Raw genomic sequence first — 23,072 nt, 5'->3', positions numbered from 1 at the left:
TGCCCCATATGCTCTTAATCTTCAGGCTCTTTACAGCAAGTGCCTGGTAATTGTTGAATGAATAATACAGGTCAGTCAGCTAGAGGAATCAAGATTTAAACCCAGGTCTTCCACAACCCCTTTGCCAGTGAGGGAATCCTTTGTACTTATATTAATGAGGTATTGCCATTAAACTCAGCTTGAAGGAGGATGCATCAGTGTTGTCCAAAAGAACTTTCTACAGTGATGGAAATGTTCTATATCTGCACTGTCCTGGACTGTAGTGCCTAGGCCCAAGGAGCTATTAAGCATTTGAAATGTGGCTAATGCAACTAAGGAACTGACATTTTAATTTATTTCATTTTAATTAATTTAAACTTAAATAGCCTTATGTGACGAGTAGCCAATGTATTGGTCAGCACAGTTCTAGCCTCTTCTCTCTGACAATTTCCCCTTAACCTAGTCCCATTTCTCTGTAATTTAGTAGAGTTTTTTTTTTAATTTTTAAACTAATTAATTCACTGACCAGTTCACTGAAAATGGCCTAAAAAAAATATTTAATCAACTCATGAAATACAAATTCAACATGCCCAACCCAGTTACCAACCCAGGGATGCTGTCATTTGGAGGAACAAATTTATAATCCCAATCTAAGAGTTAAGATATTTCTTGAGGCCTAAAAATGGTTCCAGGCTTCTCTTATGGTCTAACATTTTGGAACTGGCTTCCTCTTCTCTACTCTGATGCTCTGAAAAGAATAAGAGGAAGACCAGAGGAAAATGCACACATATTTAAAGTTTTAATTCAAAGGGATAAGAGCGAAAGGGGATTGGAGGATTCAATTAGACTTCACATCAAACAAGCCAACAAAACAAAGAATAATAAAAAAAATAAGAAGGGTAAGAACAAGGATATTTTTCCTGAGTAAAGAAAAAAGAATTTGCATCTTACCTGTTCAGCAGGACTTTTGTTTTTTTCTCCCTTCAATGTCAGCTCTGGGTTTACAGAACCGTTTTTAGCTTTCTCAATAGACCCATACTGGTACATTTTGTCTGATGGCAATGGAAAGTCCTGGGGGGCTTGCTGTGGGGATGTGTCCTTTGTAACATCTCTAAGTGGGGCTTCAGGAATACTGCAGAGATGAATAATAAAACACAAAGTGAGCACCAAGGCGGAGAAGAAGAACATGACCTGGAATTCTGTGCCCAGCATTCTTCCTATCTCCAGATGAGCCCAGTCGATGGCACCCAAAAGGTAACCCAATGCACCTCCAAAACCTAGAAAGCAAGAAAGAGCTGTATTAGCATAGTTAGCAAACCATCTTCTCTTTTCATGGTGTCCAGGCACCCCCCCTCCTTCAGTGGGAAAGCTCCCTGAGGACAGCAGAGACACCTGGTTACGATGGAGAGTTAACCCAGCAGGAGGCCAAGACATCTACAGCCACGAAACGCAGGTACAAGCTCAGTTCTGACATATACTTGCTGTGCCCTTGGCCTTCCTCACTCATAATGTGGGGGTAATGATAGAAGAGCAACCTACGTACGAGTAGGGTCATGACTGGAAAATGGACTAGTCCCAGACACAAATATTGCCACCATCAGAAGTCCTGTGGCCTTTCTAAACTGCACTCTCTAGGGGCGCCTGGGTGGCTCAGTCGTTAAGCCTCTGCCTTGGGCTCAGGTCATGATCCCAGGGTCCTGGGAACCAGCCTCTGCTGGAAGCCTGCTTCTCCCTCTCCCACTCCCCCTGTCTCTCTCTCTGTCAAACAAACAAAATAAAATCTTTAAAAAAATAAATAAAAAAAATAATAAACTGCACTCTCTAAACTGCTTCAGGACTAAAATCCTTGCCCTTAAAGAGCCCCAGAGAAAACCAACCTCTGACTGCAGTGAAATTATTTGTATTGGCATTTATATGTTAATTAGCTTCTTAGCATGACATGAGTTTGCAAAGATCAAACAGCTTTAAACTCTGTCTTCTTTCCTCTATTAGAAACTAAAGGAATTTGTTCCCAGTTGATAGCCACAGAACAAATAACAAAAGTTGAAATAATGAATTTTTAAAAATCTTACTGTCATCTCACAGGATGCTGACCTGAAGTCTTTCTGTTGCTAGTTTTACCTGCTTTTTCTAAAGACAGTATGATTTGAGGGACATTGAGGAAGGACTCCCCCAAATCGATCCTGCCGGAATGATCTAATAATTGAAATCCTATCAGTAGTGATTCATTCTTTTTGGATTTTAAAATACAAGTGCCCCTTGTTGGTGGGAATGCAAGCTGGTGCAGCCACTCTGGAAAACAGCATGGAGGCTCCTCAAAAAGTTGAAAACAGAGCTACCCTATGACCCAGCAATTGTGCTACTGGGTATTTACCCCAAAGATACAAATGTAGTGATCCAAAGGGGTATGTGCAGCCTGATGTTTATAGCAGCAATGTCCACAATAGCCAAACTATGGAAAGAGTCTAGATGTCCATCAACAGATGAATGTTTAAAGAAGATGTGGTATATATATAATATATATATAATAGTATATATATTATACACACACACACACACACACACACACAATGGAATATTATGCAGCCATCAAAAAACCGAAATCTTGCCATTTGCAATGATGTGGATGGAACTAGAGGGTATTATGCTAAGTGAAATAAGTCAATCAGAGAAAGACAAGTATCATATGATCTCACTGATATGAGGAATTTGAGAAATAAGACAGAGGACCATAAGGGAAGGGAGGAAAAAATGAAACAAGATGAAACCAGAGAGGGAAACAAACCATAAGAAACTCTTAATCTCAGGAAACAAACTGAGGGTTGCTGGAGGGGTTGGGGGTGGGAGGGATGAGGTGGGCTGGGTGATGGACATTGGGGAGGGTATGTGCTATGATGAGCGCTGTGAATTGTGTAAGATTGATGAATCACAGACCTGTACCCCTGAAACAAATAATACATTATATGTTAAAAAAAAAAAAAAAGAAGAGAGTAGGAAGGGAAAAATGAAAGGGGGGAAATCAGAGGGGGAGAGGAACCATGAGAAACTATGGACTCTGAGAAACAAACTGAGGGTTCTACAGGGGAGGGGGTGGGGGGATGGGTTAGCCTGGTGACGGGTATTAAGGGGGGCACGTATTGCATGGAGCACTGGGTGTTACACGCAAACAATGAATCATGGAACATGACATCAAAAACTAATGATGTAATGTATGGTGACTAACATAACATTAAAAAAAAAAAGATAACCAAAAAAAAAAAAAAAAAAATAAAAGGGCGCCGGGCCCAGGGAAGACACGGGAGAAGGCGGGGGTAAAGAGGGAAGGGCACATGGGGGGGGGGGGGGGGGGTTTGGAAAAGGGAGGGGGGGGGGGGGGGGCGAGGGGGATACACCTGGCGGAGTAAGGAGATGGATGCCAAACACACTGCCTACCTACATCACAAACTTATGTAGGGCTGATCACCCTGTCAGATACCTTTATATGTCAACCTCCCATCATGCCTTACCAAATACTGATACCTACCTGAACGGAAAAGTTTTGTTTTTGTTTTTCTTGTGTGAGTGAAGTCTCCATTTTATTTCCCAGATAAAAGACAATATCCTCACAAACCAGGGAATCGAGGAAGAAAACAGAACTTAAGGAATTCTCTAACTCTAACCCTAAACACCCAACATAAACCTTGACCCCAGGAACACAAATGTGAGTGTCAAATACCATGACAACTAATTTATCTCGAATGGTGGAAGAATGGGCGATTCTAGTCACACTACATTCTGGTTAGTTGCAATTTACTACAGAGGATATCTACAGATGACCAGCTGTTTAACTGTTAACCAATGAATTTCAAAAATAAAGCATCATTGTCATGCCCTAAGTGCCAAAGCATTATATGGGAGAAGTATGGAGAGACTGTGGCAAATGGGTGCAATGAAGTTAAACATATGTCTTCTGCCAAGAGGAATATATGGTCTAGTTATAGATGATGGGTGTATCCATAAACAGATAAATGACACATATTGGGGACCTGTCCTGGCTGGTGGGTTCCAGGTTTTGAGAGGAAGGAGAGGCCCCTGAGCCAGCCACATTCTGTTGTGATTCAGAGGGCAGTTCTGGGACTACTGGTGCTTCAGAATCACTATCAGACAACAACTCTCTTTATCACATCGTGGAGATGCCCAGGGTGTCAGAGGTCATGGGCTGAGCCGAGCAATCAGCCAATAAAGATGTACTAAATTCCCAGCACTATTTGAGGGTCTATCTAAATTAGGATTTCCCAATTTAACAACAATGGGACAACAATGTCCCAACACTATGGACATTTTGGGCTGAATATTGTGAAGGGCTGTTCTGTGCATTATAGGATGTCTAGCAGCATCTCTGGCCTCTCCCTGCTAGATGCCAGTAACAACCTCTCCACTAGCCTAACAACCAAAAATGTCTCTGGACATTGCCTATTGTCCCGTAGGGGCCAAAATGGCCCCCAACTGAAGACTCTTGACCTTAATTAATCCAATGAAAAACTTACACATTCCTTTTTTGAAACTATTTATCATTTGTTACCAGATCAATGTTGTCATAATGTCATTTAATTCTCCTGTCATTTATGCCTCTTTCCTTCACAGTTACCATTCTGCTGAGCAAAGGAAATGTAAAGCCTGCCCATTTAAAAGAATTTATATGTGAAATAAATCCTCCACAGTGCAATAAAATGGTGGTTTTATTTTATGAATATAAATATATGGGTATAAATCTAATGATGAATTCATATTCAATATTGACTAGAATGATCAAGTCCTACAATTGGAAGGTTTCCTAGTCTATTTTCATGTCTGCTGGCTTAGTATACTTCAATAAATATTGTTGAGCACTAAATATATGTGAAGGACTCTCCTAGCCTCTGGGAATATAGATGTAAATGAGACACAGCACCCTTTCCCTTCCTCCACAGAAGGCAGTTCGAAGTGGGAGAAGCAGGTAAGAAAAGAGCTACTTTTTAAAAACCTGTAATAAATGATGATAAGGGGTACCTAGGTGACTCGGTAGTTTAAGCGTCTGCTTTTGGCTCAGATCATGATCTCAGGGTCCTGGGATTGGGTGCTGCATCATTGGGCTCCCTGCTCCGCGGGAGGCCTGCTTCTCCCTCCACCCCTCCCCCTACTTGTGCGTGCTCTCTCTCTCAAATAAATAAATAAAATCTTTAAAAAAAAAATAAAATAAAATGATGCTAGAACTGTGAGCTGGGTACTCAAAGAGTACGGAAGAGTTGTGAAGAGTTTGTTATTGGCGCCTAGTTAAGAGTACCAAGATGATGTTGATTATTTAATAATTATTATAGGATTCCTCTTGATTAGCAATGAAGTTCATAAGAGTTCAAATATATCAATGGCTGCAAGAATTTTAGAGGTAGAAGGCTGTTTGGAACTCACCTGGTTGAATTCCATCTGAAAGCCAAGGGCTTACAGTAGTTAAGCGACAGGGAAGAGCATGGAAAGAAAGGATTTGGAATTTCCCCTGATTTCAATCCCCACCTGTGTGCTTTCTAGTCATGTGATCTTGGGCACTTCTCCTCTGAGAAATGGGGGTGGTGACCCCTCCACGTCTGAGTCTTAGGAGGGCTAACATGACAATATACGTACCGCATCAGCACAGAGGGTGGCGGAACCGGGGCCCAAACCGAGTGCCCTACAGACTTGCTACAGAAACCCTAATTCCCAAGCCTTCCCCAGAAGTGGGAGAAGACAACTGCTGCACTCAGGGTGACAATCTGCCTAGAGCTGGCTGAAAGGACTTGGACATCAAGGCCCAGTGATTAGAATCCAGGGATCATTCTGGGGGCTGACCCAGGCCTACCACTGACCAAGCAGGGCAGGTGGGAAGTATTGTGGAAGAAAAATGTATCCCAAACCTGGAAAGAGTAAAAACTGTTAAGTGCCTGATTTAAAAAAATTAGACTAGGGGCACCTGGGTGGCTCACCTTCGGCTCAGGTCATGATCCCAGGGTCCTGGGATCGAGCCCCACATCGGGCTCCCTGCTCTGCAGGAGAGCCTGCTTCTCCCTCTCTCCCTGCTGCCGCTCCCCCTGCTTGTGCTCTCTCTCTCTCTCTCTCTCTGTGTGTCAAGTAAATAAAAGTCTTAAAAAATATATCAGTCTAGGGGCGCCTGGGTGGCTCAGATGGTTGAGCGTCTGCCTTCGGCTCAGGTCATGATCCCAGGGTCCTGGGATCGAGTCCCACATCGGGCTCCCGGCTCAGCGGGGAGCCTGCTTCTCCCTCTGACCCTCTCCCCTCTCATGCTGTTTCTCTCTCGCTCGCTCTCTAAAAAATAAATAAAATCTTAAAAAAGAAAAAATATATCAGTCTAAAGCAATGCTTCTTAAACTTTAATGTGTGCATGGGTCATATGGACGTCTTATTAAAATGCAGATTGTCTTGGTCTGTTTGGGTTTATATAACAAAAATGCCATAAACTGGGTGGCTTATAAACAACAAAGATTTATTTCTCACAGTTGTGTTGGCTGGGAAGTTCACGATCGTGGCGCCAGCAGATTGGGTATCTGGAGTTAGTGTGCCTCACTAATTCCATTCAGGAGGCCTCGTGACCTAACACCTTGTAAAGGCTCCACCCCCTGATACCAGCACATTGGATATTAGGGTTTTCACATATACATTTTGGGGGACAAACATTGAATCTACAGCACAGGTTCTGATTTTAAAGATTCAGATTCTGCATTCTTTCCAAGCTCCCGGCTGACACCAATGCTGCTAGTCCAAGCATCACTCTGCGTAGCCAGGTAAGAGAGCAGTTTCTTTTTCTTTTTTAAAGATTTTATTTGTCAGAGAGAGAGAACAAGCAGGAAGAGTGGCAAGCAGAGGGAGAGGGAGAAGCAGGCTCCCCGCTGAGCAAGGAGCTCGACGCGGGGCTCGATCCCAGGACCCCGGGATCATGACCTGAGCCAAAGGCAGACGCTTAACCGACTGAGCCACCCAGGCGCCCAAGGGAGCAGTTTCTAATCAAACCAGCTCCACCCTTATCTGATATTCTCAGGGAATAGGACTTTGTTTTCAGAGGATATTTGACCAACAGTGCAAAACTGACAAAGTACAAGGATGTGCAGTTGTGTAAAACTGAGGTTAAGTTGCAGACATTATTAGGGTTCTATGATTTGTGTTAAGTTTCTGCAGCCTAATAAAGGAATTACCCCAAAAATATTACAGAGGAGTTATAGTTTTACTGCCCTGTAGAAAGTTAATCAGATTTACATCCAACCTAACACTTTTTCTTTTGCTAGTCACACACACACACACACACACACACACACACACACGTCCTGCAAGAACTTGGGGAAACTGTTCTTTAAGTCTTCCCTGTCAGTTCCCTCATTAGTTGAGCAAAATTTTGACACCGGCTTCAAGTAATTTAGAGAATTTCGAACCCTCTCTTCTCTTGCGGGGGGGGGGGAGCAAAACAGGCGAAACTGTTTCATTTGTCCCAAAGCTATGGTAGGATGTAGCTAACTGTTACAACAAAACATGCCCGGAAGGAATAGTGGGCCGTTGGGGTAATTCTTCCAGAGACAGCATATTAACACTCTGGATAGAAACACCCTCAGATATGATAAAGGCCAGCAGAGGGCTGTAGGGAGTCACTGAACACTTTCTTTCCTGTTGCCTCTGCTTACGCGAAGGATTTTATCTTCAAAGATAGTCTCCAAGACAAAGCCAAGTCATCTTAGGGGCAACAAAGGTCAATACCACCTCCCACATCTACATCCAGACTGCATTTCTCTCGCTGCCAGCATTAGTCTCACTGGGGCCTCTGGGATTAACCACTAGGTTATTGGCCAAGCGGTGAGCTGGAACATCCACGGGACATGTGCTAATGTCAGATGAGGAGCCTTTACAAAGACTTTGCAAAGAAGAGCCCACAGTGATTCAGCTGGCTCCTTCACAGAACCAGGCCGTGTTGTCACACTCAGACCACAGTCAACCTCAGAAGAATGCATGGCTGGACGGACAGATGTTATATTTCATAACTTATGATACAACTTGAACAAGGCTGGTCCTGGAAGAAGTCCAAGCATATAGAAATAGGGTTATTTTTCTTTAGCTTGCAACTATAATAGGTAAAATGGGTAACGGGGGAGTTGCAGGACCAAGGAATCTAAAGAGTCTATCTCTGTCAATCTCTGCATCTACGATGTACCTGTAATTTCCCCTCTGCTTCAGGCGTATGACTTAACAATCCGCATTCTGATGGCAAAATAGCTCGAGTCAAGACAGCTAACGGTGTGCAGCTAGCTACTTCACTTCAACAAGAGATCGAACTAAAAATCCCCCAGGTTCCTATGGAGCTCATGAGAGAGTGATTCTGACTCTATTCTAGATACTAAGAAAACAGCAATGAAAGTATTCAGTTAGGTATATGGTTCCTACCTTCCCCCAACATATACACACTAATCCTGGAGAGGTAACAAATAAGTACCAGCTACTGTGTGTGTGTGTGTGTGTGTGTCCTTAGACCCAGTTATCAATACAAATTGATGGAGCACCCACTCTCCAAGAACTGTGCGAGGCACTGGGGACACAGCCATGATTAAGACAGACATGACCTGTCCTCTTGGAGGCTGAGAGTAAAGGAAAATCAATGAAGAAGACATATATACTCTGGTCAAAGAGAGAAAACACGAGTAATTAGACAGTTCTTCAGATTTACAAGGCAACTTTTCTCCCAAAGCATGGTGAGATAATATATTTAAAGTGTTGGCCATTGTTTCCATCCCCGCCCCCCACCACCACCTGTGGTCCTGTGGTATTTCCTTATGTCCTTGCCCCTCTGGGCCCTTCCTTCACATTCAAGCTGAGCCAGCATTCATCATTGCTTTAGGGGGAGGACAGGAAAGTAGAAAGCAGAGAAACAAGAATGTGTCTTCTTGCTTCGGAGTTTCAAAAGTCCTTAGGCTCCAAAGGCACAGAGGGAAGATTTGGTAGAAAATGTGATTTAAGGGGCTCCCGGGTGGCTCAGATGGTTAAGCATCTGCCTTGGCTCAGGTCATGATCCCAGGGTCCTGGGATCCAGCCCCACATCGGGCTCCTGGCTCAGCGAGGAGCCTGCTTCTCCCTGTCCCTCTGCCTCTCTCCCTGCTCATGCTTTCTCTCTCTCTCTCTCTGTATCTCTGTGTCTCAAATGAATAAATAAAATCTTAAAAAAAAAAATTAAAAAAAAAATGTGATTTAAGAGCAAGGCATTCGTGATGAGTGCACATGTACCGGTGAAACCCTCAGGCAGTGGTGGTTCTGACCCTGCTCTTAGGGCCTAGTTGGTACTGGGAGGGTGGGAGGGAGGGAGCAGAAGCACCCCCAAATGGCTTGGAGGGATTCCCCAATAGAAGGGACCAATGCCTCACTTCCTGGGCAGACCCCAGGGAGGCAATAAGACCTCGAGGAAGAAATGGTTTGCAGTGGGTCTAGATAGATGAGCTGATGGTGCGTCAGGCTCTGTTCTAAGTTCTTGACATATATTGACTCATCCAGTCCTCACAACAACACTTTGAGGAGGGTACTGCAATAGATTCCTCGTATTAGCGGTAGTTGTGTTAAAAGTCACCCCAAGCACTGAATTAGTGAGTAGCAAACGACTGTTCTGAGGGGAAATACGAGGCTAAGTTACTGTGAACCTTTTCACCAACTGATCAACACGGTGCTTCCATGTGTGTTTCCATTTAGAGATACTTAATATATATTGTTGCTTCATTAGCGTTGAGCCCATGGGCAACAGGGCTGTAACTCATGCCTGAACAAAACTTAACACCCATATTTTCTCCACAAGGCACATCACAATGCTCTGGCCCTTTTGAGCCCCAGACAGCACTTCAGCACTATAGTTGGGACCATTTTAAACACTGAAATCACATACACACAAAAAAGACAAACATGCAAATGATTTGGCACTAAATATACCATGAAAAGGACACTTGTTTACAATATGAGAACCAAACAGGAAGTCAGAGGTCACCTTGACCTACCTCAACTGGGAATCTGGGAATGAGGCCTCGGGTGACTTCAAATTGTCCCTCTACACCCCACACTTGTTTGCACAGGACTGCAAATGAGCTCCCTGGATTGCTTTGGATGTCACACAGAAGTTTTACTGAGTGAATTTACAAATACAAACCCATGAATAATTGATCAACTTGGGGCGCCTGGGTGGCTCAGTCAGTTAAGCGTCTGCCTTCGGTTCAGGTCATGATCCCAGGATCAAGTCCTGCAATGGGCTCCCTGCTCAGCAGGGAGCTTGCTTCTCCCTCTCCCCATCACCACCCCCACACCCCCGCTTGGGCTCTCTCTATCTCTATCTCTCTCTCAAATAAATAAATAAAATCTTTTTTTTTTTTTAGATTTTATTTATTTGACAGAGAGAGACAGCGAGAGAGGGAACACAAGCAGGGGGAGTGGGAGAGGGAGAAGCAGTCTTCTCGTGCAGCAGGACCCTGGGATCATGACCTGAGCTGAAGGCAAACGCTTAACGACTGAGCCACTCAGGCGCCCCTAAATAAATAAAATCTTTAAATAAAATTGATCAACTCTATTTTATCTCTATCTTCGAGACAAAGGAAGCAAAAAGCAAAGCGAGTTTGCAGCTCACAGAGTTCCGCTCACCTTGGCATGGGGAGGGAAGAGCAGAATGGCAGGGAGGGAGCCAAGAAGCCTGTGGTTCTACAGGGGCCTCACAAATGAGAATAAGACATAACTCAATTGTGACCACTTCAGCTTGAGCACCGAAATGCGGTGGGACAGTGGACATCTCAGTAAATGGCCAGCGCGAATAGATGACACCAAAACCCAGGAACTCTCTGCCCCAAACCCTTGCACTCTAAGTCCCCAGAACTTAGAAGCCACCTTGGGGAAAGCAATGGGGAACATGCTAAACCAAGACTAAATTTTCACCATCCTGTGGCAATGAGGCTCAACACAGGAGCGATTAAATTAATTTTGGGGACTGGCATGCACTCCCATTTCAGACATGAAGATTTATCCAACACTTTGCATTACTGAGCATTAGCTATGCTGTAGGAAAAAAAAAAAAAATTTCAGTAAAGCAATGCCAAAATCCTGTTCTTCTTCATCATTAAAGAAATAAATGCAGAGAACTGGAGTAGGGTGTTTGCCAGAGGTCAAATGCGCTGAATTTGCAATTTGTGTTCCTGCTGAAAGCTGCCAATATGTGCGAGTATGTCTAATGCAATAATGGTTCACATAAAAGTATCCACCTTAATTATCCCCCCATTTTCCCAAAAGCAAGTTTCTCGATTTGAGAAATGCACAACTATTGCTACCCTAGTTCAGGTAAGATTCCCGAAACTTCTCATTCCCTGACACGACACAAAAACCCTAACTCTTGTTTCTTTGCTTAAGGATTAGAAATGACTGCAAGGTCAGGTAATTAGCTGGCCTGGTTCTGGAGCCATTTGTGATTACCTTGGGTTTTCTTTAACTCTGCAGAGTTAATATTTTAGCTCTGAGTTATAACAGCTCAGTTGACTGTAAGGTTAATCATTGAGCACTTTGCAAAATGCTTTAACTCTTCTAGTGATGGAGTAGCACAAAGCACTATGCTAGAGAGAAAAGGCTCAGGACGGGAAGTCACGAACTGACTGGGACAGCCCTTCGGCGATTCAGTAGGTCCCCTCAGCGCTCCACCCCCTTCTCCAACAGCTGCTGCAGGGCCCGGTTGTAAGCCAGCTTTGGCCACCTTTGCTCAGGTGCATCTGGACAGTGCCTTGCCTGAGGGAACCCACACTCAGGTTGGGGGCAGCACTCACACAAGTGAGGTTAACACCCATGGGGCCACCCTTGGCCATGGAGATGGGAGCCAATGGATTAATCCCCCTTCTTGATCCCCTCAAATAAGAAAGTTCTGGGGCGCCTGGGTGGCTCAGTCGTTAAGCCTCTGCCTTCCGCTCAGGTCATGATTCCAGGTCCTGGGATCGAGCCCCACATCGGGCTCCCTGCTCCGCGGGAAGCCTGCTTCTCCCTCTCCCGCTCCCCCTGCTTGTGTTCCCTCTCTCGCTGTGTCTCTCTCTCTGTCAAATAAATAAATAAAAAAAAATCTTAAAAAAGAAAGTTCTGAGATGAACTCCATTAGGCTCCTCCTCAGAGGAGCCTGGTGAGATGGAGGATGGTCACCCAGAGCAAAGGCCAACTCTGCAATGTCTCTTATATTGGCTGGTCTGCTCCACTCCACCATTTCCTCACCTACACACTCCAGAATCCTTTCCCAAATAAATTATGCGTACAAACTTTCTCTGGGGCTCAGGTTTTAGGGGAATCTGGACCAAAATATGAACCATGTCTTTGGTTGGCTGGCTGGCTGGCTGGCTGGTTGGTTAGTTGGTTGGTAGGTTGGTGAGGTTTTGCCCCTAATCTAGCCTACTGCTACCCAGCTGTGTGACCTTGGGTTAATCGCTTTACCTCTCAGTAACACAGCCTCCGCAAAGGTACAGTGGGGATGGTAAAACAGAGTATTCGTCCCACCAATATTACATGAGCATATTCCAGGAGCTATTCTAAGGACTGATGCTATAGCAACAAATAGGAAAGATAATGTTCCTGACCTCAGGAAGCTTAGATGTTGCTTAGAGAGGCAGAAAATAAGCAATAAATGAATAAATAATATAGTTAGGTAATGATAAACACATCACAGAGGAGGGGCTATGTGACTCCAGAGTGTAACGAAGCAAGGAATAAAACCAAGGCGATTTGGTATCTGGGTACCTCTTTCAAGCAGAGGACAGAGCCAGGGAGAAATCCCCTCAAGTGTTTCCTTCTCTAATCTGCCTTTGAGATTCTTGGAGAGATGTGTTGCTCATGCTTGAATGGAAAAGAAATGGCAATTTGGAGACATGAATTGTTTTGCTCTAAGTCACCCATGTTGCCCACAGAGCTGACATTCCTGTGTCCTTGGCTTATGCTCTGGCCACATCTTTTCTGAGCTAAGTGACTGAGGAGATGTGAAAATTCACCAGGGACGGAAACTTCAAAGGGAACCCAGCTGACACGAGAAAAACCACTCATGCATTCAAACAGACTCTAACTCGAAACAAAGCATCTTTTCCACTTGTGTGAGAGGTTTGCTCACAGGAGCCCATGTCTAACCTTCATTAAGACTCTTTCCTTAGTCCTTAATTATTTCTAATCAGATCATTTGTAACCTGAGCATTTGTATGCATACTTTGGGATATTAAAAAACCAGAAGAGTTCAAAGAGGTTGTGCTCCACAAGTTACCCATCCTTGGACGTGGGGCAAGTTCCTCTCTGAGTTACCACAAATAAAACTTTGATGGGTTTTATAAGCCCAGTGGGAACAGAGGGAATGAACTAAATATAGACATTGGTGTTTGATCCTTTTAAACGATCTCTACTCTGGGCATTTGGCAGGATATTAACATTGTGGGGGCACCTGGGTGGCTCAGTCGTTAAGCGTCTGCCTTCTGCTCAGCTCATGATCCCGGGGTCCTGGGATCGAGCCCCGCATCAGCCTCCCTGCTCAGTGGGGAGCCTGCTCCCCCTGCTTGTACTCTCTCTCTCTGTCAAATAAGTAAATTCTTAAAAAACAAAACAAAAACTAACATTGTGTAAAGATTCACTTTAAGATCCTGTGAGGAAACAAGAGTTTAGAAATACTGAAACCACTCAGCAGTTAAGAAGAGGGGCCGGGATTTGAACCAGGACAACTTTTCCCACCATGCCTCGTTCCAGCCACCCACTGCAGGATAGAGCCAACTGCTAAAGATAGTAAGGTGGTGGGTTCAGCTTAACAGATATACGCTCAGTTTGAAGCATTCTGACACAAAGAAGGAATTCTCTACTAGTGAATGTGGGTTCCACAGGCCCAGATGCACCCAGAAGTGAAGGCATGGGGTAGCAGCGATGGTGGGAGGAAGAGTTAGTTACCTTCAAATATAAGAGACAGAAGAAGCCAGGGGACACAAATGTCCCCTGGGAACCAGTGGAGACTTTTCTTAAAAAAAAGAAAAGTCAGAAATATGCTGGGAAATATTTTGGCAACAAATCCTTGACACTTATTTGCAAAGCATTTGGAATTGTTAGGCCTGGACTAAAATGAAATAAATAGCTCTGAAATAAATAAGAAGAATTTCAATTTACTCAGATGATTGGATTCCTTGGGTAAACAATGTCTTGCTGCTGCTGATGAAAATCAAAATGGGCTTGATGAGGGAGCAGAAGGCTAGCTAAGGACAAAGCACAAGCTGACACCATGCAACCTCCCCCTTTTCCCCCACTCCTGGGTGGGATTTGTGTGACATTCCTCCAGGAAGCTCCCAACTCTCTTTTTGTTAATGCCTTACTAGAGGGAAAAACCTTAACTTGACAACGGCAAGGCCTCGAGTATCTTGTAGGTCCTCTTTAGCATATGAAAGTTCTTTTGAAAACCTCCCTTTTCCCTACCCCCAATTCCCCAGTATATAGTCAGTCACCCCTCACAACCCCAGGGCAGCAGCTCTTTCTGCCCACGGGTCCTGTCCCCGAGCTTTAATAAAACCACCATTTTGCACCAAAGACGTCTCAAGAATTCTTTCTTGGTTGTCGGCTCCGGACCTCACCCCACCAAACCTCACCTATATTCCAAAACTACATCAGGCTCTGACACGGAACCTGACTTTATCATAAAATGCTTGATTCAAGCAGAATGCTATAGACATCTCTTTGCCAAGTTCATGTGAATTCAGGAGGTCTGGCCTGTATGCAAACACAGAGCAGTATGATAATGCATTGCTTGTTATTTTTCACTCCATTTTTTAATGTGGTCTTCCATTCAGAGCAAGGACACTATGGTGGGGTAACACATCCATGTTTAACTGGACAGAGTTCAACTATTCATACTTTGAAAAGAAGGGGAGAGAGAGATTAATATTTTAAATAATACAGGTGATCCTATCTTCTCTCCCATTCATTGAGCCCACGTCCAGCAGTAAATATTAAAGAGGAGATGTTTCTGCAGATATATTTATATGTATCCATCACTATGCAGGTCTGTGCACACAAAACAAGGCATACTGTATTTTATGTGTGATCTAAGAGATATTTATGAATAATAGAGACTCTATGATTATCACTTAGGCCGGGACTTTAGAATCTAAGCTTTAAACAAGGTGAGACTTCACTGTACTGTTTTAGAAGAGGAAGATGTTTTCTTTTTTTCTAATAGGAAAAAAAAAAAACTTGATTTGAGCCATCCGCACACCCTCAGGGGTCCTCCTTTAACCAGGGACTGTTGGCTGGGATTCAGAGCTCAGTGTTGGTCATGAGACAAAATTAGATAACTAAATGAGCATATTTATTTGATTGATACAATTTGCCATCAACTTGATGTAAAGCTGCAGGAAATGTAAGCCGGGTTATGAAACCAAGAATCTCCTTTTATGCAACTAACATTTCTAAGTACCTGCTGTCCACAAGGCAATGGGTTAGAAGCCATAAGGAAATAAACCCTAATGTTTTTACAAATTGTGTAGTTCATAAAATCTTGTAAAAGAGAAAGATAAATACACACTGAATTAGAATACAGGGGAGGCTGTGAACCGTCCTATAATAAATGTGATCAGGTAACATTGTGAACTGGAGTATAATTTTAAAATGCAATTTCCTTTCAATTATTCACTAATAGATTGGGCTTTGAAAGTTCTTTCTTGCAATAGTCTTGGCCTTTAATTGTTCTCATTAGGCTACCACTCAATTGTATTTGTATTCTATGTGATAGCTACCACCTTTTGGTCTATTCCATAATAATTACCCCTTCCTCCTGGCTAACAGAACTAAAATTTGGTTTAGGGATTTGCCTTTCCCAACCTCCCCAAACCCTCACTTTTCCAATCTCCTAGGCTCCTGGGGGCTCATGTGGCCTAATTCTGCCCAATGAGAAATAAGCAGAAGTCTATGGGAATTCTAGGAAAGTTTTGCTTTCTTTATAATTTTTTTTTTTAAAGATTTTATTTATTTATCTGACAGAGAGAGAGAGAGAACAAGTAGGCAGAGAGACAGGCAGAGGGAGAGGGAGAAGCAGGCTCCCCGCTGAGCAGGGAGCCCAATGCGGGGCTCGAACCCAGGACCTGGGATCGAGTCCAGCATCGGGCTCCTTGCTCAGCAGGGAGCCTGTTTCTCCCTCTGCCTGCCCCTCCCCCTGCTTCTGTTCTCTCTCTCTCCCTCTCTCTCTGACAAATAAATGAATAAAATCTTTTTAAAAAAGAGAGAGAGAGAGAGAGACTTATGTTGAAGCCCCGATGTGACTACATTTGGAGATTAGGCCTTTAAGGAGGTAATTAAGGTTAAGTGAGATCATAAGGGTGGGGTCATAACCCATAGGACTGTGTTTTGTTTTGTTTTTAAGATTTTATTTATTTATTTGAGAGAGAAAGAGCACACAAGCAGGGGCAGAGGAAGATGGAGAAGCAGACTCCCAGGGAGTCTGATGAGGGACTCAATCCCAGGACCCCAGGATCATGACCTGAGCCAAGGGCAGACGCTTAATCAACTGAGTCACCCAGGTGCCCCAGGACTGGTGTCTTTATAAGCGGAGGAAGAGTCATGAGGAACATGTGTACTGAGGAAAGGCCACGTGAGGTCAGAGTGAGGGGAAGGCCAGGTAAGGACCAAGAAGTGAAGTCTCACCAGAAACCAACCCTGCAGTCCCTTGATCTTGGACTTCCAGCCTTCAAAAGTGTGAGAACATAATTTCTGTTGTTTAAGCCCCCAGGCTGTGGTATTCCGTTATGGCAGCCCAAGCAGACGACATGGGCCCCAAGGGCACTGAAGTTCAGGGTATGTATGAGATGAACTGTAGCCTCTGCCATCTCTCCCTGCTGGAGTTACCCACCTTGTCCATACCTCTATGTTCATCTACTTCATAAACTCTTGCTTTGATCACTTTGTGGGTAGAGTCCCTGACCAAGTTGTTTGCCTGCAGTTTAGAAGAAAGGGGGTCTTCTCCCCAAGAAGTGGGTGGAAAGTTTCCAAGCAACTTTGATTTCCAAAGGGAGAAAGGGGGAAGGGAATTTTGAAGTTGGAACAGAAAAGGGCAGGCTCCTTTGTTTTTCCCAGAAATATTTATTTTGAGCACATATGATATGCCAGGCTGTGCTGAAGGTATAAGGGATGCAGTGAGTAAAACAGACCTGGCCTCTGCCCCTAGGAACATGTTGGGAAATTGTTCAGAGCAAAGAAAATGTGGAGGGAGTAATGGGAAGTAAAGCTTGAAGAGTAGGATGGGAACAGATTATGGGGAGTCTTGAACCCTGTCTAGGAATTTGTTCTTTATCCAGTAGGTGAATGGGGAGCCCCTGAAGGTGACTGAACAGGACAGTGCCCTGGTCATAGCTGTCTTTTAGTAATATGAATCTGAAAGCTGTGTGTTGATTCAATTGAAATAGGAAGAGATTAGAGACCGGAGAGACAGTAAAGGGAAAAATACTAAAGCTCAGACAAGATGTAGTGAGAGTCTGAACCAAGGTAATATGAAAATTATACTATGTTTGCTGAGACCACCATACACTAATATCAACAGAAAACCTTAAGATATTTTCTCAGACTCATAGAAATATTACCATATGTTAGCCTTTGAAAAGTTCCCTAAACACCGAACTCAATCTTCTAATATTAGAGGCAACAAAGGAGTGACTGGCCAGGACTAACACTGACGTGAGCTGGGAAAGGGTGGCCACATTGCCCAAAGTACTTTAGAGCAATAAAACTCTCAATGTGTCAGGTTCAAAAGCCAAAAAATCTCCCACTGTTGTAATTAATTTCAGCAAATGATGATAAAGGAGAAGGGATTTAAGTTGGAAGACTGCGGGTTGAATCTCTATTCTGAGACCCTCTAGCTGCGAGACAGGGTGGTCAGGGGGCCACAGACGGATGGGCTGGACTCCGGCTCCTCCATCTTCCCTAAAGCAAAGAAGAACTACTCTCCTGGCTGGGCAGCCCCCTTCTTCCAGAGTTCACCATTCAGATTTTGGTGCAAATGACCAATATTGACCCAACGGCTGCCATGAGCAGGCACTGCTCTTGGCTGTGGAAACATAAACTGAGCAAAATGTAAGATCCTACTTCTCATGGGACCTATCTGGCCATGAACAGACACAGAACATATCAAAACATAAAATAAATATATTGGCTGGGCCATAAAGATATCAAATAAGGTGGACTGATAGAGCACCCCACCAACTAGATATGAAAACACTCCCAGGCCAGGATCATGTTGTATTCTGACGTATAACCTCCCTTCCCAGGGTCCTGGAATAGTCCTGACTGGTGCTCTATAAATGCATATTGAGCATTGCTAGCATTGCTCTAAATGAATGACCCAACAGCAACCAAAGGACAGCAAAAGCCCCAAGAATTGAAGAAAGCCCCTCATTTCAAACCAGGAAGTTGAGGAAATGCCAACTCTTTATATATATAAACTAAGAAACCTCTAGGACATGTGGGGCTTTTTTTCCCCCTTAGGACACTTGCCACAGAATCATCCGGGATACTTATTAAAAATGCAGACTTCTGGGCCCCATCTCAAACCCAATGAATCAAAATAACTAGAGGAGAGGCCGGGAAGCTGCATTTTTAACAAGCTCCTAAGTAATGCTGATGCTACGTTACCGATCTAAAAAAAAAAAAAGAAAGAAAGAAAGAAAAAGTAAAATGCACAAGGGCCCCTTTTCATTGCAGTTGTAAATGTCTCCACAAACCATTCTTCAGAAAGCTCTTATGTATGAACTTCCTTTGCAAAACCTCCAGAACCCAGTCACAAGCTGATTTGTTTAGGGAAATGCACTGAAAGACAGAGCCCGCGTGATGGGAGCCTTCCATCAACAGATCCATTCATTCAAAAACTCTGACGTGTATGGACACTAGATGGCTTCAGTGGAAGTGCCTCCCTGTCTGGGGAGCTTAAGGTGAGACTTTCTGGAATATTCCCTACCTGTGAAGAGGGCATGGTAGTGGAGGCCCCTCTCCTTATCCTCATGGGAGCAGACATCAAATAAGTAGGCTTTAATGGGCCCATCAATGAAGTCAGCAGCAAAATCAAAGACAACTACACCTATCATGGTGATGGTTATGGCCCAAATCCGTTTCCTTCTTGGATCAGCAATCAAAGCTAAAAAGGAAATCGATATACATCATCTAAATCCCGCTTTAGAATGATTTGCATTTTTATTTCCATCAAAATGTCCTGTCATTAAATTTCTCCCTTTGCTTTCATTTTGCTTTGCTTTTCCAAATAAAAATGGCTTCATTATTTTTTCAGGTTTTAAAAATTATACACATGAATGCCAGAAAAGGTAGATCTATAGAGACAGAAAGTAGATTGAAGGGTTGCTTGGGCCTGGTAGGGAGGAGGGAATGGGGGATGACTGCTAATGGTTACTAGGTTTCTTTTTGAGGTGATAAAATATGGTGGAATTAGATAGTGGTGATGGTTGCACTACCTTGGGATATGCTAAAAGGCACTGAGTTGTATGAATTTGTATCATATCTCATTTTAAAAAGTTGTTTAAAAAATTATACACCATTGTAAACCATTCCAAGAATGTAGAAAAGCTGGGGAAATGCTTCATCCCAGCCCCCACCAATGGTCATCCTTCAGATACCCCTTTCTGTATGTACGCACTAACAGAAAAAGGTGTATACCTGTGCCCTAATGCAGTGCTTCTCAAACCTCAGCATCCTTAATCATCCCTTGGACAACTTGTTGAAACAGATTTACTGGCTCTGTCTCCATAATTCTCCATGATTCTCCCACAACTCTCTAGGAGTTCTGAGGTGGGGTTGGGCATTTGTCTCTCTAACAGCCCGCAGGGACGATGATGCCCTGGCTCTGAGGACGACACTTGGAGGACCACTAACTAATGGGATCAGGTTGGAACTGCTCATCTATAACCAGCTCTCCTCATTTCTTTGCATTTCAATTAATGGAGAGCTGCTGCATAATTTTTAACAGCTGAATAATATTCACTCTGTGGACATGCCCGAATTCATTCACCCAAGCTCCTATTAGAGAAAAAAGAATCTTTTCCCTTGCTTTCAGTTTCACTTAAGAATAATGTGCAATAAATGCACATTTTTAAAGATTACAGCATAACAATAAGTGAAAAATAAGCCTACACTCCACTTTTTACTTCCAAAGTCCTTTAGTAGTCCCCCCTAGAGGCAACTATTCTTATCAGGGGGTTTTGTGATTATTTTGCAGAAATAACCTACATTTGTGTGTTGATGCCCTCTTTTAAATATATACAAATGATAGCTGATTATCCTGCCTCATTATCATCCATTCTGCTAGCCTGAGAGTTAATGGTCCAGAAATGGGTGCTATTTTTGAGTTTAACAATTCTTTTTTCAATGAAACTTTTCATGTACTACCATCAGTTACTGATTAATTGGTGGCTGATTAATGTCAAGAAAAAGTGTTCACCATGAGGTTTGTTTTTGTCCAGAATTTGCAGTACAAAAATGTCCCCTTGAGCTGACAGGCTGATGCCCTCCTCCCATTAAAAGACTCTACGTAATTCTATGAACAGAATTAGCTCTTATTTAGACATATAGGTAATTTATTATAAGTATTCATGGAATCATATGGCAAATGGTTAATTTGACAAAAATACTAACTAAAGCATAAGCTCAAAGAACATTGCAATTGATAAACATGTAAAAATATTTCATTTGATAAAAGAGATAAAAACTTATTCCTATTTTTAAATCCTCACAACAATAAAACAACAACAGCAATGCATCCTGATGTTTCTAAAAGTAAAGTCTCCCCAACCACGGAATCTGGGTCATTCCTAGGTGGAAGTTCATTGTAACCTAGGAGAGATAATCGGTTCTAATCAATTTCTAAGTAAGTGTCACATAAAGAAATCTGCCTTCTCCTCCTATTGAGTTGCATAATGGGCCCCTTTCCCCTGCCTGCCCACCTGTGCAGCCCACTGACCTGATACAACAGCATCCCCGTTGAGGTACAGAGCCATGCCCGAGAGCATCAGGAGGCCCAGGGTGAGGATGTACGGTCTCCGCCGGCCCCACCTGGCCTGGCAGTGGTCGCTGGCTAATCCCACCACGGGCTGCAGCAGGAATCCCAGGGCGGGGCTGAGGAGCCACACCGTGCTGTACAGACTCTTGGGCAGCCCCACGCTGAGCAGGACCGGGGTCACGTAGGCGGCCTCCACCGCGTAGCAAAACTCCCGGCCAAGCATGGCCATGCTGTGCATGATGAGATTGCTCGTGGGTCTTTTGGGTGGCTCCACAGGGTCAAAGGGGTCATCCGCAGCTGGGGACTTACAGGTATGAATGCCAAGCTGCCCAATGTTGCCGCCCATGGCCACAGGGTGAGGAACCTGCCTGTAAGCTCACCAACTTCTGTGTGGCCCTCAGGCTTCTGACCCAAGCTGGATTTGATGTGGAACCCAGCTGAGCGGCCAACAGAGATGGTGAAGCTGGGGGAGGGGCTCAAATTCTTTCATGCTTCTAAGATCACAAGTTATGATGAGAGGGAAGGGGGTGGGGTCAGGCAAGCATGAAAGAGATTAGCTGCTGTGAGCCCTCTGGCTCCTTACAATGTTTGTCTAAAGGAATCTTTCTTTGTACAGTTCTCTTTCTCCCTCTCTGTCTCCGTCACACACACACTTAAACTACAATCACATACACAGCTTTGAGACGGTGGAGCTGTATGACGCAGGTGTTAAATCAAAATATGAAGGCATCAGTATCTCATTCTAAACTTTTTCTAGATATAAATATTCTGTTTTCCTGAACACAAGTTTCTATACATGCACCTCAAGAGTCAATTAGACTTAAAACCGTGGGAGGTTGCATCCTTTCTCTAATCTCTAGCTGTCTCATAGCACTGTGATATTTCCCTTCGTTGCACTTAACACACTTTATAATTGGACGGTTCTGTGTTTATTTATTTATTTATTTTTAAAGATTTTATTTATTTGACTGAGAGAGACAGCAAGAGAGGGAACACAGCAAGGCAAGTGGGAGAGGGAGAAGCAGGCTTCCCGCTGAGCAGGGAGCCTGATGCGGGGCTCGATCCCAGGACCCTGGGGATCATGACCTGAGCTGAAGTCAGGCACTTAACGACTGAGCCACCCAGGCGCCCCAGTTCTGTGTTTATTCTATTTCTCCTGTTAGTCTTTGATCCCTTTAAGAGCAGTGATCAGGTTTATTTCCGTCTTTATGGTATCCCTGGCATCTCACATGATCCCTGACACCTAGTAGGTCCTCAATAAATATTTGCTAAAGGAATTATTGAGTGAATAAAGTGTATACACTACATTTTGTAGTATCAATCAACCGCCTGTTTGCTCAGGTCCATTCCGGGCTCCTCCTCACATGTTCTATATCATAAGAGACTACATTTCCCAGGTTCCCTTGCTCTCTGGCTTCTAGCTAGGTTGGGCCAATGGAAGGCATTGGTGGGAAGACTGGGAGCAGGAGGGAAATCATGTTATTTTCCTCCCTTTCTCCTTCCTGAGCTGTCCATGGCAGTGGCTGCATTTCCACAGTGGGTCCAGCTTCCACCAGGCAACCTTAAATTCTGGGTCCTGCTAACACTGCCTTTCCCATCATCCCCTGCAGCCATACAAGTGGCCCTGGCTTCCCTGTTGTGGTTCATATCTGGATTGCCTGCCTCACTGTCCCCTGGGCTTCTCAGCTCTTTTATCACCAGTGAAATTCTCTATATTACATTTCCTGACTGACTGATTGATTGATATTTCACCCATCCCCACCTACCTCCCCTCTGGCAACCACCAGTTTGTTCTCTGTATTTAAGAGTCTGTTTTTTTTGTTTATCTCCTTTTTTCTTTCCTTTGTTTCTTAAATTCCACATATGAGTGAAACCATGGCATTTATCTTTCTCTGACCTTTTCACTTAGCATTATACGCTTTAGGTCCATCCACGTGGTCATAAATGGTAAGAGTTCATCTTTTTTTATGAGGAATAGTCCGTTGTATATATACACCACATCTTATCCATTCATTATTGGTGGACAGTTGGGTTGCTTCCTTATCTTGGCTATTAT

General features: G+C 43.7%; 1 protein-coding gene across 1 annotated transcript in view; it reads right to left on the bottom strand.

The window, feature by feature from the left end:
* SLC45A2 (solute carrier family 45 member 2) overlaps window positions 1–21,435 on the bottom strand; it is a 34,124-nt gene extending 12,689 nt beyond the window's left edge. The window contains exons 1-3 of the mRNA XM_021696048.1: window positions 20,978–21,435; window positions 18,968–19,144; window positions 931–1,256 (exon numbers count right to left, since the gene is read on the bottom strand). Coding sequence (XP_021551723.1) covers window positions 931–1,256; window positions 18,968–19,144; window positions 20,978–21,362 — 888 coding nt within the window. The 5' untranslated portion in view covers window positions 21,363–21,435. The remainder of the gene's footprint in view (window positions 1–930; window positions 1,257–18,967; window positions 19,145–20,977) is intronic.
* Window positions 21,436–23,072: the final 1,637 nt, after the last annotated feature.

Source organism: Neomonachus schauinslandi, chromosome 7 (assembly GCF_002201575.2).
Source record: "Neomonachus schauinslandi chromosome 7, ASM220157v2, whole genome shotgun sequence".
Classification (NCBI taxonomy): Eukaryota; Metazoa; Chordata; class Mammalia; order Carnivora; family Phocidae; genus Neomonachus; species Neomonachus schauinslandi.
This window is presented reverse-complemented; position numbering and strand designations above follow the sequence as displayed.